This window comes from Saccostrea cucullata, unplaced genomic scaffold (genome assembly GCF_032062105.1).
Source record: "Saccostrea cucullata isolate Sc308-1 unplaced genomic scaffold, CSIRO_AGI_Scuc_v1 ctg615, whole genome shotgun sequence".
Classification (NCBI taxonomy): Eukaryota; Metazoa; Mollusca; class Bivalvia; order Ostreida; family Ostreidae; genus Saccostrea; species Saccostrea cuccullata.
In genome coordinates this window covers 227,259-246,180 of record NW_026926389.1, presented here as the reverse complement: position 1 = coordinate 246,180, position 18,922 = coordinate 227,259, and the positions used below count along the sequence as shown (strand labels likewise).

At 33.6% G+C, this 18,922-nt stretch overlaps 1 protein-coding gene across 1 annotated transcript in view; it reads right to left on the bottom strand.

The window, feature by feature from the left end:
- Positions 1-1,615: 1,615 nt before the first annotated feature.
- The window catches only part of LOC134271528 (oocyte zinc finger protein XlCOF6-like), a 29,818-nt gene continuing 12,511 nt past the window's right edge, over positions 1,616-18,922 (bottom strand). The window contains exon 4 of the mRNA XM_062753730.1: positions 1,616-4,405. Within this exon, the coding sequence (XP_062609714.1) occupies positions 1,832-4,405 (2,574 nt within the window). The 3' untranslated portion in view covers positions 1,616-1,831. The remainder of the gene's footprint in view (positions 4,406-18,922) is intronic.

The following is an 18,922-nucleotide window of genomic DNA, read 5'->3' as shown; positions in this document are numbered from 1 at the left end:
GGTGCTCATTTTTTCTTACCTGGAATCAAAGAGTTTATTTCAATACGTACACTATTAAACAACTGTTAGATAATAATACTAAATAAATTACTTATAGTCACACTATAACACAATTCCTCTTTTAAAATAGTTCATATCATTTGAAATATTTTGCAACTGTTATTCTCTTCTACATTTAAAGATTGTTATGTCCCTCCATATTAAAAAGAGGTCTGGAAAACAAAAATTCTGTGCTAAAAATAGATCACGTGCTGCTATCAATGAACTACTTTCAGGGTTCTTTATACTCTTTTTGAAGACAACGATACCTTGTTTTGAACTTAAAATTATCATTTAAAAGTGCAAAATTTAGATAATTTCTCAACAAATGGTTGTAGAGAGAACATTGATGCACACTTTGCGTATTTTTTGGATTTTTTAAGGCTCTGCTGAATTCTGTAGCTGCGCAGTTCTAAGGAGCATATCAAAAGCATTTTTCTGCAAAAGTATAGATTAAATATTCACAACATGCATTCAGTTATGCATATTTATTGTATCTTTATCATAAGGGTTTAAAATTTGATCAAAATATAATGTACTTTAGCCATTTGAAGAAATGTTTACATTTTGTTCTCACTGCACTAAATGTGGCCGTACATCCCCCTTAAGCTCAACATTTAATGCAACAAATTTCGATGGTTATTTCAAAGCACAAAGAAGTTATGCTTGAATAAAAAGACAACCAATTTAACCTAAACTCCCAGCCATCACATGTAAGAGCCCGGCCCTAACACCATATACCTAGGAAAAATAGAAAGGTTTTCTTATCTATTATAATTTCTGTACCACTGTACATGATACATGTTTGGATGTCAAAGTAAAGCATCAACTGTTATTTTTTAAAGTCAGCGCTTCTCGCAAAATTCCATTAATCATATTTAAGAATCCTCAAATTTTTATCTTATTTCTATTTGATAGTGTCAGAAACACGATTTCATATTAGCTGAGTTGAGTGGATTAACCATTTAGCTCAATTTAGCACTGGACTGGCATGCCTAAGGCCTGGGTTCAATCCCTATGCAGGAAAAGAGCTAACAATAAATTGAAATTTGTCTTCTAGAGTTTTATTTGCAAAAATGAAATTAACAAATTTAACAACAAACTACATCTAAATTATACATGAACAAATAATTATAAAAAAATTTTATCCAAAAATGAAGATTAACGTAAATAAAATCTGACGAATTTGATTCTGATTCCCTTGGTCAGAAATAAATTCAAATAAACATATATCACACTAATACAACATTAAAAAAACATACATGTACATGAAATTCCATTATCTATTTTAGGCTAAATTGTAAATGATATTATATTTGCTTAAAGATGCATCTCCATAGTAGTAATTGTTGGACTTTGTTCCTCCATGAATTTTAATACATTAAGTATTCAACACTTTACTTTATACAGACATTCCCCATGTACATGTAAGTAAGGATGTATGTCAATGAATATAGTGTTTGCCAACACACTTCAGAATAACACTTTATATTAATATTCAATAAACTAATAAAAACCTACACTTTTTAGAATAACACTTGTATTCAATAAATTATCAATATTCCCACATACATTGAGAAGCATCTTTATTTTCTATGAATGACAAAACGTAGGAACTTATACATCCTTGTATATCAAAGTGACTCGTAGATGTTCAAACTCAAAAAAAATATTCCAATTTAAGAAGAAATTATGTCTGTATGTGTTTGAAATTCATTTTTATATGGTCCATCACTTGTACGCGTCTGCATTAGCCTCTGAAGGCAAATACCCTTCCACAAACATTGAATTTCTAAGATTTGCCACCTTTATGGGTCTGCATGTGATTCTTAAAGGCATCCAACCTGTTGAATTCCCCTCCACAAACATTACATTGGTAACGTTTTTCGTCTGTATGTGTCCACATGTGTCTCTTTAAGTTGTCTAATCGGGTGAAAGTTTTGGCACACAAGTCACACGTGTAAACTTTATGACCTGTATGTGTCCTCATGTGAATCTTTAATTTTTTGATGTCATTAAAAGTCCTGTTACACACATCACATCCAGAGAGATTATGTGTCTTTGCCTGTTTCTTTAAATGACCCAAATCCGAGAATTCTTTTCCACATACATTACTTTCAAAAGGCCTTTCACCAATGTGTACCCTGATGTGTGTCCGTAAGCTATCTGATCGATTGTATGTCTTCCCACATACATCACATTTAAAAGGATTTTTGCCAGTGTGTGTGTTTATGTGTCTCTGTAAGTTATCAAATCGACTGAAGATTTTCTCACATATGTTACACCCATAACAATTTTGGATTGAATGCAGCCTCTTATGTTTCCGTAAAGTATCCGATTGCTTAAATGCCTTTCCACACACAATGCATTCAAAAGGTTTTTCAGCTCTGTGCGTCCTCATATGTCTCTTTAGGTCATAAAACTGCATGTACGCTTTTCCACACAAATCACATTCGTAAGGTTTATCACCTGTATGTGACCTCATGTGATACTTTAAGGAAAATGATTTGCTGAATGCCTTTCCACACACATCACATTTAAAAGGTTTTTCATCTCTGTGTGTCCTCATATGTCTCTTTAAGTCATACGACTTCTTGTACGCTTTCCCACACAAATCACATGTAAAAGGTTTTTCTACTGTATGTGTCGTCATGTGATGCCTTAAGCTATACGATCTGCTAAATGGCCTTCCACACACATCGCATTCAAAAGGTTTTTCACCTGTATGTGTCCTCATATGACGCTTTAAGTTATCCAATCTGCTGAATGCCTTTCCACATTCATCACATCCAAAAGGTTTTTCACCTGTGTGTGTTTTTACGTGTTTCTTTAAGCCTTTTAATTGTCTGAATGCCTTTCCACATACATCACACTTATGAGGTTCCTCACCTGTGTGAATCCCGGAGTGCATTTTGAATCTACATAAATCATTGAATGACTTTCCACACACATCACCTGCACGTGGCATTTCACCATAATTATGCTTTCTTATATGTACCTGTAAGTGGTCTGATCGATTGAATGTTTTCCCACAGACATCACATATAAAGGTTTTTTGACCTTGACCTTTATGTGTCCCCTCGTGTCTCTTCAAGTTACCTGATTGGTTAAATTTCTTTCCACACACATCACATTCATAAGGCTTTTTATCAGTATGTGTTATTTTATGCCTCTGAAAATTTCGGGAATCCTTGAATACTTTTCCACAGTCATTGCAATGATGAATTTTATCACCCGTGTTGGTCCTTATTTGTTTGTTAAACCCTTCGATGTCTTTGAATAACTTTACATAACATTCCTTAAGTTTACCACCTTTTTGCGTCTTAAATTGTTTCTGACAATCATCTTTGAATAACTTTACATAACATTCCTTAAGTTTACCACCTTTTTGCGTCCTCAATTGTTTCTGACAATCATTGCAAAGTATTTTACCATCATGTGTCTTCTGATGTCCATTTTTGCTTAACGTTTTTTCACACTTAGCACATGTAAGAAGTGTTTCTCTTGTATCCCTTTTCTTGTTTCTCGGTTTATACCTTAACTCATTCATCACTTTTCCTCTTGTGTAACATTTATCTAGAGCTTCTCGAGAATACCTTCTATTTGGCCTACTTAAATTGCGTGAACTCCTACAGGACTCCTTACACTTGGAATTTCTGACACCTTTAAGTGACAGTGGGTGGTTTGGAAAAACAGAACGTTGAGCGGGAAATTCGTCAGAAACACCATTTTTAAGTGGGTTTTTACCTGTGTGTCTTATCATGTGTTTCTCTAAATCTGACTTGTGCCTGAACATCAACTGGCATACATCACATTTACAGTTTTTTTCTCGAGTATGTGTCATCATATGTCTTTTTAAATGACCTGATAGAAACTTACCACACACAGCACACTCACAACTTCCATTATTACGTGCTTTTTCTCTTGTGTGGATTCTCAAATGTACCTTTAAATTGGATTTTGCTCTGAATTTTTTCTGACAAATATCACATTTAAAACGTTTTTCGCCAGTGTGTGTCATCATGTGTCTCCATAATTTTCCTGATAAAGACATTCCACACACATCACATTTATAAGGTTTTTCTTTATCCCAGTTATGCTTCTTCATATGTTTGAGTAAGTTTTTGAATACCTTTCCACAAACATAACACAAGCCACATTTATAAGATTTACCATCTCCATGTACCCTCCTCATGTGGGTTTGTAAGGGACGTGCTTGGTTGAAATTTTTCCTGCAGATGTTACATTGATAGGTACTTCTGTCTGCTTCTAAATCCTTAGTTTGACTGTCATGAAAACAATCCTTGTTTAACTTTTCAGCATCATTCTGAATGGGTTTAAAGGATGAAGAAGTTGTCTTTTCCACCTGTAAAGTTGAACATCATGATAATTCATAAGTTTACATAAGGCCCAAGAATCACTTTTCTGATGGACAGCCATACCTTATCACATCTTTTTTAAGCTTGATAGTATTCTATATATCTGGAAAAATTATAATTTATATCATTATAACCTACTTTTTGACAAATAAACACTTTAGGTGATACAATGCAATGACTCAAATCAGTCACCTAAATACAATGATATATGCTTCATGCAAGCCTCCTACTATGTTTCATAGTGAAGTGTGTAAATTCAAAAATAGGTTGCACTGACCTAGGCCTAAAATGAAACTTTGTTTGTTTGCAGTTGCCGACCAACGCACTGAAAATGCACCCGACCCAAACTTTTTTTTTTAGCCATTTTGTAATATTATTTTTTTCCTCCAATTTTTCAGGATATTAAACATGTTAAAACTGTTTCAGTTTCAATTTTTTGTCTTTATCAATCATTAGTTTATAATACCAAGAGTGCAGCTTATTCATGTAAAGTAGGCCTATGAAAACCTTATTTTATGTTATCTAACATTTTTAGATCTAGATTTGATTTGACAATTTTCATTTCTTTTTGTATATATGAAGGATAAATATAATATTTTGGTAACACACTCCGCAAAAGATATTTTCCTATAAAAAATACAAGAGGCCCAGGGACCACAGCGCTCACCTGAGCACATCGGGCTTGAATTTATCCCCCCCCCCCCACTCCGGGCGTTCATCATTTGAACAAATTAGAATCTACACTACCTGAGGATGATTCAAAATATATATATCACTTATCATAGCTTTGAAGTACTTGAAAAGAAGATTTTAAAAGGTTTCCCTTTATATCCCTATGTAAAACTTGGGTCGGCCATTTTGGCCCCACCCTAGCCCCGGGGTCATGATTTGAACAAAGAACCTGGTTCACTTGTCGCAAAATTCTACACTAACTGAGGATGCATGATTCCACATGAGTTTCATCTTTCCTGGCGCAATGGTTCTCGAGAAAAAGATTTTTAAAGATTTTCCTATATATTCCTATTTAAAACTTGGGTCGTCCGTTTTGGCCCCACCATTGCCCCGGGGGTCATGATTTGAACAAAGAACCAGGGGCCCGTTTTACAAAAGAACTTACGACTTCGACCAAAAACTTCAGATTATTTTAAAGTTTTGCAAAATTAATATTTCTCTTTGAAATTGTTTGTGTAAAAATATCTTACTACAATCCTTTTAAAAAGTTAAAATAATTTTCGATATAATGTTAATTAAAAAGTTATATAAAGAATTAAATTTGGTCTTAAGTCGTAAGTCCTTTTGTAAAATGGGCCCCTGGTTCACTTGTCGCAAAATTCCGCCCTGTGTCAAAATTGATAATATTCCTCTAAGTTGTTCTAAAGAGTGTATATTTTTATGAAATTATCAATAAATACCTGTACAGAGCTTTATTAATGTTTTATATAGCTGTAAAGGTAACATTGTTTTGGCGTTAATGTTGCGATATTTTGAATTGATTTATGCAGCTGCCAATTAGTTTTCGTCATGTTCAAAGAACTGAGATATGGGGTATAATATTTCAAAATCTTTCCAGCTAACATGCATTTTTCATTATGTAGGTTCATTTTTAAATTTCTCTCACAAACACAAAATGCAATTTATTGTACTACAAGTGTTAGTGTACCATGAAATGTTAGACTTAAGTCACATTATTTATTTTTCATTATTAATGGCAAATATTTAAATCAATTCGTTTGTTTGAAATCTTTTTTTAAAATCATTTATTTATTCCTCGAGAAAATAGTTGTTTATTGGTGGGTTTTCAAATGTTAGTGGACTCGGTCAATAAATGTATAATATTTCACATGTATACAGTAGAATCGTTTCATGCCGCTAAAAATATTTAATAAGAACTTGAAACGACTAAAAGGATTATGATTTAAGTTGTTATAGAAAAATTTAGTGTGCATGTAGCTGAAGACTTGCTCGCTAAACAGTTTACCACTTCACCATAAAACTACATGGTCAGTTCTGCAGTTAGTGTGCATGTCGGTGTGGCTCGCCAGCTTTTGGCTTTTTTCTTATTTTTGTCCCCCGCTTTTTTATGACGTCATTGCTTCTCTATCTTTCGTCCCTCTGCTTTAACCTTGCATAACTTTTTAAGTGGAAGATATATTTCATATGTGTATTCCTTGTGATATTAAATTTGAATCTTTTGACCTTGACCTTGCTTCAAGACTTTTACTAAAAAATTCCAAACTTTTACTTTGGCCATAACTTTTGAATGGTAGGTGACTTTCATATTTCACATATTTATACTTTGTGACAAGACCTCTCAATGAATACCAACAACTTTGACCTTTTGACCTTGACCTTGGAAATTTACGGAGAAAAAACTATATCCTCCATAATTTTTGACATAAAAATTTGTTATAACCTTGAAAACTTTTGAACGGTGAATTATATTTCACACATTTTCTTATACCTTTGGATACCAACAACTTTGACCTTTGGACCTTGACCTTGGAGATTAATGTTTGAAGCTTTAACCTTGACCATAACTTTTAAACGGTAAGGGCTAGGGCTTACATACTTCACGTATGTAATCCTTGTGAGAAGACCTTTCATTGCATGCCAAGAACTTTGACCCTTTGACCTTGACCTTGGATTTTTAACTACTTTTAAAAAACATTAAGCTTGGTCACAACTTTTGAACGGTAGAAACTAGGACGTTCATATTTTAAATATATGTATTCTTTATGGCAAGACCTTTCATGGGTTACCAAAAATTTTGACCTATTGACCTTGACCCAAAAAATGATATCTTGCCCACAAAGACTTAATTCTTGAATTTGCTTGTTATTTTTAAAAACAATATTCCAACAGAGAATTCGAAGTAAGTTCATGTTATCATAAAACAAAATTGTAGAGCTATTGTTCTGATATATGCATAACAGAATCTACGTGATAGCACCACCTTAATTACATTTCACAATGTCAAGGTTTTGTGTTAGGCCATAATAAAAATTGCATTTACACCCCCGATTTTTTTGAGGTCTTCTCTTCAGCGGAAGACTGCCAATTCTTAGGTTTCTTTTCCACTATTTTAAGGTCTTCTGTCTCCAAGAACTGAGATATTGTGAATTTTACGGAAGACCCTCATCTAGTTTCTTTTTCAATTATTATTAATTTTTTTTCGTCCAATTATTAGAAGACAAATGCTCACATTTAAAAATGTGTGTATCATGATCTAAACCTGATCCATTTTTTTTTATTTTTGAAAAATAGGTCGTTATTTTAGAGGTTTTAGTGACCATTTTGTTATACGACAAAAGCATGATTTTCAAATTCATGTTGTATTTTGCAAACTTTCATTTTTATAAGATTTAAAAAAACGCAATTTTTCAACTTTTTTGTTTTCCAAGATTTTTCTTTGATAAGCATATGTCTTTTCGCGATAGTTAATTTTTTTAAGTGAAAAAGGCAATCTCGAGATTTTTGTAAAAAATTTGAAGCGGTGTTTTCAATGGCCGAATAGTAAGTGCGTTGGATTGTCACGGACCTGTCGATGTCCGATTTTTTTTTATGTTTTTCTGCTAGATTTTTCGCTTTTTAAGTCACATCGTTGCTCGCGGATCGTATCTAGTTATTATTATTATTTTTCTTACCGATTTGTGCACGCGATTTCGTTGGTGATAAACTTTCAGTGATGGATATAAAGTTTAAATTTTTTTCACGGTCACTTCCGGTCGTGAGATATGGACAATTTCCTGATTTTAAAATGCAATTTTGTCTTGATTTAGTAAAAAAAGATATGAACTGAAGATTAATTGGAGATGATAGTTCAAAACATTTGCAGAATCGCCTTGCCGTGCATCGTCAGTCTTCCGGTCGGGCAATTTAAAAATCGCAATTTTTCAACTTTTCTTTTTTAATATTTTTGTTTCAGAATTAAATAGAGACCCTTTTGCAGAAGCCAAAGTAATTTGTTTGAAAATCGAAAAAGCCAATCTCGTATTTGCATTTGAAAATGCGAAGCGACGATCTCAATGGCTAAATGGTTAGCGCGTTGGATTGTCACGCGGGCGACCCGGGTTCGATCCCCCGTGTGACCAAAAAATTTTATCATTTTTTCTGCTCGATTTTTCGATATTTTAAAATTTTAAACCAATTGGAACAATATATTATAAACTTTTAAGCATATCTTGCGTAATAAGGGGACATAAGGGGCCAGAATGTGACATCTTTGACGCTTTATATCTCAAAAAGGGGGATATTTTGATAAGCAATATTGAACAAAAGATGGTCAGAATAATGTTCTAAACAATATGCATACTTTGAATTTTTGTAAAACGGCCCCATTAAGGACTTGTAGTAAATATTTTCATTGAGCATATCTCCACAACGAAAAGAAATCTCTGAATAGGTGTTGAACAAAAAATCTTCAAAATCACAAGACCTTTCATTTGATATCAAGAAAATGGGGCTGTACTGAAATTAGGGGCTCATAGGGGCCAAAAGCCTTTTATCTATAACTCTCTAACGATCAATATTTTGTGATACATTACTGAAGCAAAAGTATTTATCTTACCGATTTGCAACAATATATGATGATGTTTTAATAATATATCACGTAATAAGGGGTCACAAGGGGCCATGTCAATCTTTGACTTTATATCTCAAAAAGGGGGAATATTTTGATAAGCAATATTGAACAAAAGATGGTCAGAATTATGTTCTGCAACAATATGCATAGTTTTTGTGCATGTCGGAGTGGCCCCTAAATATTTTCATTGAGCATAACTCCACAACGAAAAGAAATCTCTGAATAAGTGTTGAACAAAAAATCTTCAAAATCACAAGACCTTTCATTTGATATCAAGAAAATGGGGCTGACCCCTCAAGTTAGGGGCTTATAGGGGCCAAAAGCCTTTTATCTATAACTCTCTAACGATCAATATTTTGTTATACATTACTGAAGCAAAAGTATTTATCTTACCGATTTGCAACAATATATGATGATGTTTAAATAATATATTACGTAATAAGGGGTCACAAGGGGCCAGAATGTCACATCTTTGACGCTTTATATCTCAAAAAGGGGGAATATTCTGATAAGCAATATTGAACAAAAGATGGTCAAAATAATGTTCTAAACAATATGCATACTTTGAATTTTTGTAAAACGGCCCCATTAAGGACTTGTAGGAGTGGCCCCTCCATTTAACATATCTCCACAACAAAAAGAAATCTCTGAATAAGTGTTGAACAAAAAATCTTCAAAATCACAAGACCTTTCATTTAATATCAAGAAAAAAGGGCTGACCCCTCAAATTAGGGGCTCAGAGGGGTCAATATTCTTTTATCTATAACTCTCTAATGATCAATATTTTGTTATACATTACTGAGGCAAAAGTATTCCTTAACGATTTGCATATATGATAATATTTTTATCATATGTTACGTAATTAGGGGTCACCAGGGACCAAATTTGTATTTTTTATGCTTTATATCTCGAAAAGGGGGAGTATTTTCATAAGCCTTATCAAACAAAACATGTTCAGAATATCGTGATAAAAATGAGAAACTTTAACTTCAATGTCATTCTCTTTAAAAATAATCTCCAAAATCACATCTTCTTATCTAGAAATTCAACGGAAGACCTACTCGTTGCTCGCAACGAGATCTTCTAGTTATTATTATTAAGGTCTTCCGTCTTCAGCGGAAGACCTTCTTGTTATTCGTTGGTTTCTTTTCCACTGTTTTTAAGGTCTTCCGACTTTTCGGAAGACCTTATTGTTATTCGTCTGTTTTTTATTATTATTATTATTATTATTTTTCATAGTTAGGGCGATATACTTTGGACGGATTAAGAAGATTTTTACAGGGATGATGCATCATGAGAATATCTCCAGACGTGTTTTTCATTTTTTCAAAATACTTTCGTTCGCGATTTTTGGGGATTTTTGTATTTTTTAAAAGGCACTTTGTCCAGCAGTTTCACGGCTAAAGATATTGAAACTCACTTGATAGAACATCGAACTCCATTATGGGGAACGACCTTTATTTTTCGTCGTCGGCACTTCCGGTGAAACGGAAACTTCAAAAAGTCCCATTTCTCTTTTTTGTTTTTCAATATTTTGTTTTAGAATTTACAGGGTTGATAGAGTGTCTTATGAGAATTCTAAATATGTGTTCAGAATATACATGCATATATTGAAAAATATGATCGAACCTTTGTCCCACTGTCGGGGGTTCGAATCCCGCTGTGGGCGTTGAAATTATTTTTTCTTTGTTTATGTCTTTTTTGAGTTGCAAATGACTTTTATCTCTTTTATAACACGAATGGAATATTTTGCGGATTTTTAAAAGCTATTTTTTGAGATTTTTGAGGACACATGATGTATGTTTAGAGACTGCTGTGAATAAACGTAAAAAAAAATACATTCTCAATACCTTTCATTGGATGATGCAGCATAGAACAACAAAAGTCGGTCGGAAGACCACTTGTTGCTTAGCAACAAGAACGCATCTAGTTCCTTGGAGATTTTTTTCTTAATGTACGCGATTTCTCAAAAACGGCTGGTTATATTTTTATGAAACTTTCAGCTTTAAAAAAAACTTGATGCATTTTTTTTTATTTTGACCATTTTTAAGGGTCAACTTTTCATCACAGGAAGATGAAACCTTTTCTGGAAGATAGAGCAACATATGTAGATTTGCATTGTGTTGTTAACTTTCACGGAAGTAACGTCCTCGGTATGTGAAAAAAGTCATATTGACGTTTCAAAATTTCTAACACTTTTTCTATTATATCGTTTTACTTGTAAATATTTTGTTAAAACATAGAACTTGTGAAGAATTGTACCCTTTCAATTGATATCTTGACCTAAAATGGAGTTTTAACTTGATATCTCAAAAAGTATTGAAAAATACGTTAAGAAGCAAAGTTGTTTAAAATGTCAAGCAATCTACTGAAGTCGTCAAAATATGTCGGTAGAAACTAATCGGAAAACGCGTATTTTTGCCGTTCTTGACAAGTTTTTGGATAACGTATATCTCTGGGAGCATAAAAATTAATTTTCCGTCCGTCGGCGTCATTTCCGGTCAAGGAAGTAGCCAATAATAGCTTATTTTGAAGGTTTTTGATGCAAAATTGAAATTATAAAGTCACTGGAGACCTTAGCTCATTGCTTTCTTTTTTGATATCACTTCCGACCCTAAAAATGAAGACCTATCGTTGCTTTGCAACGAGCTTTGCTCTAGTTATTATTATTATTGTTTTTTTTCTTACCGATTTTGTGCACGCGATTTCTCAAAAACGGCTGGGATTTTCATGAAACTTTCAGGACTGATAGAACATCAAACAAACCTGACATATAATTTTTTGTTTTGATGACTCACTTCCGGTTTTGAGATTTGCTTTAGTGATTTTCAGGGGGTCTTTGTCCAAAAAAATGCCTTAAGACAGAAACATATTTTCAGCGATGATAGAGAACGTGTGCTCTTTTGTCACACACCACTCTCTTTCTCCGGAAGTGCCGCACGTCGGCGCTCGCTATGGGCCGAAAAAAGTCCTATTGCGAATTTCAAAAGTTTTGACACATTTTTTACGATATCTTTTTACCTGGAAATATTTTGTTAAAACATGTAGAACAAAAAAAGTACTATACAGAATTCTGATCTATGATACCTCACAAAAAGGGCTGGCCCCTTAAATATAGAGGGGCCAGTTTTTCCTTTATATCTCAAAAAGTATTGAGAATTTTTAATACGTCAACGCAGCCAAGTTGTTTAAACTTTCAAGCTTAATCTATTGGAGTCGTCAAAATACGTCCGGCGACGTCACTTCCGTCCAAACCGGAAGTAGTAAAACGCGTTTTTTGCTGTTTCACAAGATTTTGGGTTACATTTGTCTCTGGGAGCAAAAAAAGTTTTTTCCGTGTTACTTCCGGTCAAACAAGTAGCAATAAATGGCTTTTTTGAAGGTTTTGATGCAAAATTTAAATTATAAAGTCACTGGAGACTACTTAGCTCATTGCTTTCTTTTGTTCCGTCACCCGATTCCGGTTAAAACCAGACCCGTTGCTTTGCAACGAGCTTTGCTTTTTATTTTTGTTTTTCTTCGTCTTAATTCTGATCGGGATCACTATTCATCTATCATTCTACTTGCGTTTTAAATCCCGCGAATGTCAACATGATTTTGACAGCTGAAAAGATGGTAATTGCTGTTATACACGCGTATATATTTTTTACAAGGGTCATCGGTTGAAAAGATTGGTGATGATTCGAAGTAAGAGATAATGGAACCTTTACTATGACTTTTATTCTGGTATTATAGATAAGATTACACCGATTGACTAGGTCAATAAAAAATCTGCAAAACTGAAAAAATAAAAAATATAAAATAAACGCCGCCCGCCCGCCTGCCCCGATTTTTAAAAAAATTCGGATGAGAATCTAGCAATTTATTTATTCTGGCCTTATCGTTCCTCTTCACAACGTTGAATATGAGAGGTGTAATTTCACAAAAAAAAAACTTGACGTTGTTTAGATAAATCGGTTGGCACATAGATGAGCATAATAGGAACTTGTACTTAATTTTACCCCCGATGTAAACAAGGAGCGAAAGGTACACTGAACATGAACCACACGGTTTATTCATTATTAAAAAGCATGTCGAATCTCGGAAAAGTAAACAGGTTTTTTTTCATCTTGTACAGTGTGACACAGCAACTTCCATGGAGCAGATTAAAAACAAAACAAACCTTTATACCTCTTTCCTTCCTATATATCTTATATACATTGTACTTTACAAAGTATTCTTGAACGTTGAATTACCCCCCCCCCCCCCCCCACCCCCCCCTTCCAAATGTCATCATTTTTGGTAGTTTGCTATATCAGGTTTGCTTTTGAAAATACAATCAAAAGAATGGGACAGGGTGCAGCCCCCTTGAAGGACAGATCACTCTAAAATTTATTTTTAGGAGGGGGGGGGGCGGTCTTCCCTTACAGAAAAAACTGAAACTTATAAGTGTTTTATAATCCGTTTATTAGCAATTTATAAGTAACTTATAAATTTTGAAATTTACTTATAAGTGTACTATAAGTCAAAGTAAGTATAAGTGAGGAACAGATTTTGTTCATACTTCACTTATAAGTAAAGATGAGCTACATATCAGTGAATATTTCACTTATACCTCACTTATTAGTGAAGATTAGTATGGTATGAGCAAGTATAAGTGTGGACTTATAATTTTTACCCTATACTAGACTTCTCTCAAGGAGCATTATGGGTATTCAAGGTAGCCAATCAGAAATTTTGTCTCTGCAGAGATCAGCAACAAGAATTTGAAACCAAGTTTGTGTCAGTGAAAGGATGTTGGAGATTTTACATTTATTTTGAGTATGCCTTCACATCAGATACAGCAAGTAAGTTCTATTTACATCATCTCTCTATTCTAACTTCCTTTGCCTGGACTTTTGAATCAATTGACTCAGTTGTTTTCAGATTTCATAAATTTGAAGAAGCCTCAAGGTCATTAAATCTTGTTGCCTTTTTGTTCAACATCTTGTTTGTAAACTGAATTAATATGTTAAGTTTGCATCATCAAAGAAAAGTCATATAAAAGGGATTTATTTTTCATAAAATTTTACTTGATTATTTCATCTAAAGTGCAGATACATGTATATATGTATAAAATAGCTTTGAACATATCATGCAAACCCTGCATGGTTGGAAGTTCTGTTCTAAATTAGATCTTACAGGTAGTTTGTACTTCACTTATAAGTCACTAATACTTGATAAAGTATGAAGGGTTAATGCTTGACTTATAAGTCACTTATTGTCACTTATAAGTGACTATACTGCATAAAGCACAAGTGGCTAATAATGGCGTATAAGTCACTTATAGGCCAAGCAGCTCATTTGCATATAAAATCCTAATGAGTAACTTATTAGTCACTTATAAGTTAAATGTATCAGTGAAGTGTATATAAGTCCAGAATATACAACTTATAAGTAAAAGAATAAATCACTTATAAGTCACTTATCAGAAATTTCTGTAAGGGTTACCAGTTAATAAAATTGAAATATCAGGGGCGTAGCTACATTGGGGGTTGGGGGGGGGGGGGGCTGGTCTACCACTTTTTTTCCCAACCTTACTTCTACTATAGGATATGTTAATTGAAGGCCTGATCCCCCCACCCCTTAAGTGATGTACCGAAAATGTAGTATTAGAATTGCTACTAAAAGTAGTTGACACTGAGAAAAAGTTCACTTTTTCAGAAATGCACGTGTATAAGACCTTTGAGCAGTGAGATATCTTTTTTGTACCAGCACCTGCTGCGATACGGTCTCATCCGAAGAACCTGTCTCCACGTCCCATAGTGGGATTCGAATCCGCGACGTAAAGATCAATGCCTTACTTAGCGACTCTATACAGCATAATGCTCTAACCACTGCAATACGCTGGTTATTGGCAATTTCTTAGCAAATATACGTATTCGTATATAAAATGTGTGTCTTAATAAGGATTTAAGTTTTGAAGATGCTTTCTTGGAGCATAGACATAGGGCGCTTTAGTTCTATGCTTGGAGCACATGCATACTTTGTGATTCTTGACAATAAAAAAGTGTCTTTAATTTTTCTATCCTCTGCCCTTTTGTTTTTACGGTACAATGTAAGTATATATTTCCTACTCTTCATATTAAATTGCACAGTTTAGGCCTATAGATCTACATTTTAAACACAGGCACCTGACGTTACTTATTTTTCTTTTAATAAAAAAATATACACATACCTTATAATAAACTTATTAGGTATGTGTGTATATTTTTTTTTATTAAATAAAAATAAGTAACGTCAGGTGCCTGTGATTTTAAAATATAAAAAATGTTACACCCCCATTGTGACGTCATTATTTTTTAAAATGACGTACTTGTATTTCTAAATTGTTTTATCAATAAGACTTTTTAGACAAAGCCATTGCAACTTCATGTATAAAATAACATTGACTGATATTCGTAATATTTATGTAAAGAATTCATCCTATCAAATTACGATTTTTCAGCGATAACTGGCTAGTACTAGAAAACTGACCAGTCAGCAAGGGCCCCGCCATGGGGTGGAATTATAAGGATGCAGCTTATGGAATGATTAAAAAATATATGAAGAAATAAGCAACAGCAAATGTATTCTTAAAATTTTCAACATCATTCCTGAATATCCAAAAACCTGTAGTAATATCCTTGTATATTTACATTAGGCACTGGCAGTAAAGAACAACCTAACATTGAATGTATATATAAACAATAATGAAGTTGTGTTTGTGTTATATAAAATGCCAGTCTTCAATGAATGCAAATACATGTATCATGAAGGCTTGACCTTAACTTCAAAACAAACAGCAGTTGCAGACAAAGTTTTTCATTAATCTTAAAATGACAGATAAAGATAGGCCTACTAAATTTTCTTCAGCAGGCTAGATAATTAATCCTGAGGGATTAATTGTACCTCTCTCATCATTTTCTTCTAAAGTTACAAGTATTAATATTAGAATGGCTTAATCCAACTACCTTAAAAATTATTATTATTCTTGAATTTACATAAGGGAAAAAAGTAAAAATAAAAGATACGTTTTCTTTAATCTATTTCTTGTTTTTAGAATTCAATGAAATCATAACTCATTGTGTAGGTATTTTAACCAAAATAAAGTATAAACATTTATACATGTATCTAAATCCACATTTCAGAGTGTTCATAGCATTCCAAATTGACTGAACTTCAAAACAAACTTCATTTGCAGACAGAGGTGGTAATTAATCTCAATGTGACAGATAAAGATAATGCTTTGGATTTTCTTCAGGAGGAAAGCTAATTAATCCCAAGGGACTCATAGCAGCATTCAGTTTACAATTGAAACATCTTCAGCAGTTATCTCTCTTTGCTAAAGCATTCTTACATAAAGTTAAGGAATATACCCCACCACCCCAGCTCCAAACCAAGGGTCATAGAGAACCAAACTTAGCATCAAAATATGTCTTTCTGCCTATTGAACTACCATACCAAATTTGATCTTAATTGAGCAACCATAAAAAAAGTTATTAGGAAAAAACAGGAAATTTGTGGACAGAGGAAAGACAGACGGACAGACGGACAGACAGAGTGATTACTATAGGGCACCCGCAAATCCTTGCGGGTTCCTAAATATTACGTCTTATAGCACCATTCTGTCTTATTCATGTGTTTTGGTGGTTTAAAAATTAACACATTTTAAAAAAATTAACATAGTCCGCAAAATAACACCATCGTAATTTTTTGCATAAAGAATGCTTTTTAATCAACATTTCATCTGAGAAAATTTCAAAGTGGTGTTATGATGCGGACCTATTGAGAAATGCTTTTAAGTAGTTGATTTTTAACGATTTTTCCGGAAATACGCATTCCATAAATGTTTTGACCGCCATAAAATAGTTAAACGGGGACACATTCTAAAAATTTTGGTTTATATTTTAAGCTAGCATATATTCAACATTTATTTCCACTATAAAGTTTTAATTCAGTTGAAACTTAAATCTATGGAAATTCTCGGGTCCAAATATAATAAGAAGTGAATTTTATTCCTTAAATCTACACTACCTGAGGATGATTCCACATGAGTTTCATCTTTCCTGGCCCAGTGGTTCTCGAGAAGAAGATTTTTAAAGATTTTTCCTATATATTCCTATGTTAAACTTGGGTCGGCCATTTTTGCCCCACCCTTGCCCCGGGGGTCATGATATGAACAAACCTGAATCTAAACTACCTGAGGATGATTCTACATGAGTTTCATCTTTCCTGGCCAAGTGGTTCTTGAGAAGAAGATTTTTAAAGATTTTTCCTATATATTCCTATGTAAAACTTTGATCGGCCATTTTTGCCTCACCCTACCACCAGGGGTCATGATTTGAACAAACTTGAATCTACACTACCTGAAGATGATTTCAAATGATCTTTATCTTTCCTGGCCCAGTGGTTCTTGAGAAGAAGATTTTTAAAGATTTCCTATATATTCCTATGTAAAACTTGGGTCGGCCATTTTGGTCCCACCCTTGCCCCGGGGGTCATGGTATGAACAGACTTGAATCTACACTACCTGAGGATGATTCCACATGAGTTTCATCTTTTCTGCCCCAGTGGTTCTGGAGAAGAAGATTTTTTAAAAATGCCATTATTTTTTCTCTAATTCATTATTATCTCGCCTTGGAAAGGTTGTGGCCCTTCATTTGAACAAACTTGAATCCCCTTTAAGCAAGGATACTTTGTAGCAAGTTTGGTTGAAATTGGCCCAGTGGTTCTTAAATAGAAGATGAAAATGTGAAAAGTTTACGACAACAACGCCAAAGATGACAACGACAGACAATGGACAAATTTTGATCAGAAAAGCTCACTTGAGCCTTTGGCTCAGGTGAGCTAAAAAGTGGATCCTAAGACCTCTAAAAGAAAATTGTCACCTCTGTTTTGGTTTTGTACAAGGACAAACTAACTCACACATGCACAAATACAAACACAAAAATGTGATACTAATATTCCCTCCAACTCCATTGCAAATGGATTTAACTACTTTATAATGTGATTCTTTCTCCTTTATAACTGTCAAACATCCATCAATACACTTCTTATATTTTGTTTTTTTCATTAGGCCACACCAATTAATTGATTAATTTAATTTCTTGTTTGTCAGACATTTGATAAAAAAGTATGAGCGGGCTAGCGTTTAAATAATAATATTATTACTTTTTTTGTACGCAAAATGTTTAGGCTGGGCATGAAAAACAATGAATGGACAATTATATTTTTTTCGGATTTGCAGAGTAAATCGATTAAAAGTATGATAAATAGAGCAGAAATGGAAAAGAAAACAGCACAGAATTTCCATTGTGTGGGAATTTTAAATGAAAGAAAAAGTGAGCTAGCTCACATACCCCACGCTCCCCCAAAACTTGAAGATGAAACACATAGATAAATGAAAGGCACAGTTCACTTTAAATACATAGTATAGATCAAAAAGGGCAATAATTGCAAAAAAATATTCACATCAAAATGTCTTGCATATGAGTACATTTACCGTATATTCTCGCCTATAAGTCGGTCCGCCTATAAGTCGGTTTTATTTAATAAGCTTGCATATCAGATGGACTGACCTCATAGAAAACGATATTTTTTATAGCTCGCCTATAAGTCGGACAAAGAGTTTTAGACCAGAGATTAACTCCCCAAAAACCGACTTATAGGCGAGTATATACGGTAAATGTGGAATGAAGTTTCTAGATAAAAAATGGAATCAAACTTTCTTGGCATTATACAAATCCAAACATTAATTTGAAGTGGTTAGGGGAGGGGGGGGGGGGAAATTTTCTTGAATAAAAGGCAAAACTCTTAGGGATAAAATAATGGAATATGTCCTAAATACCTGCATAGGTTGACGAAACTATGTACAACAGTTTAAGAGGAGTGGTGCTGACAAACTGTTCATCTCTATATTCAA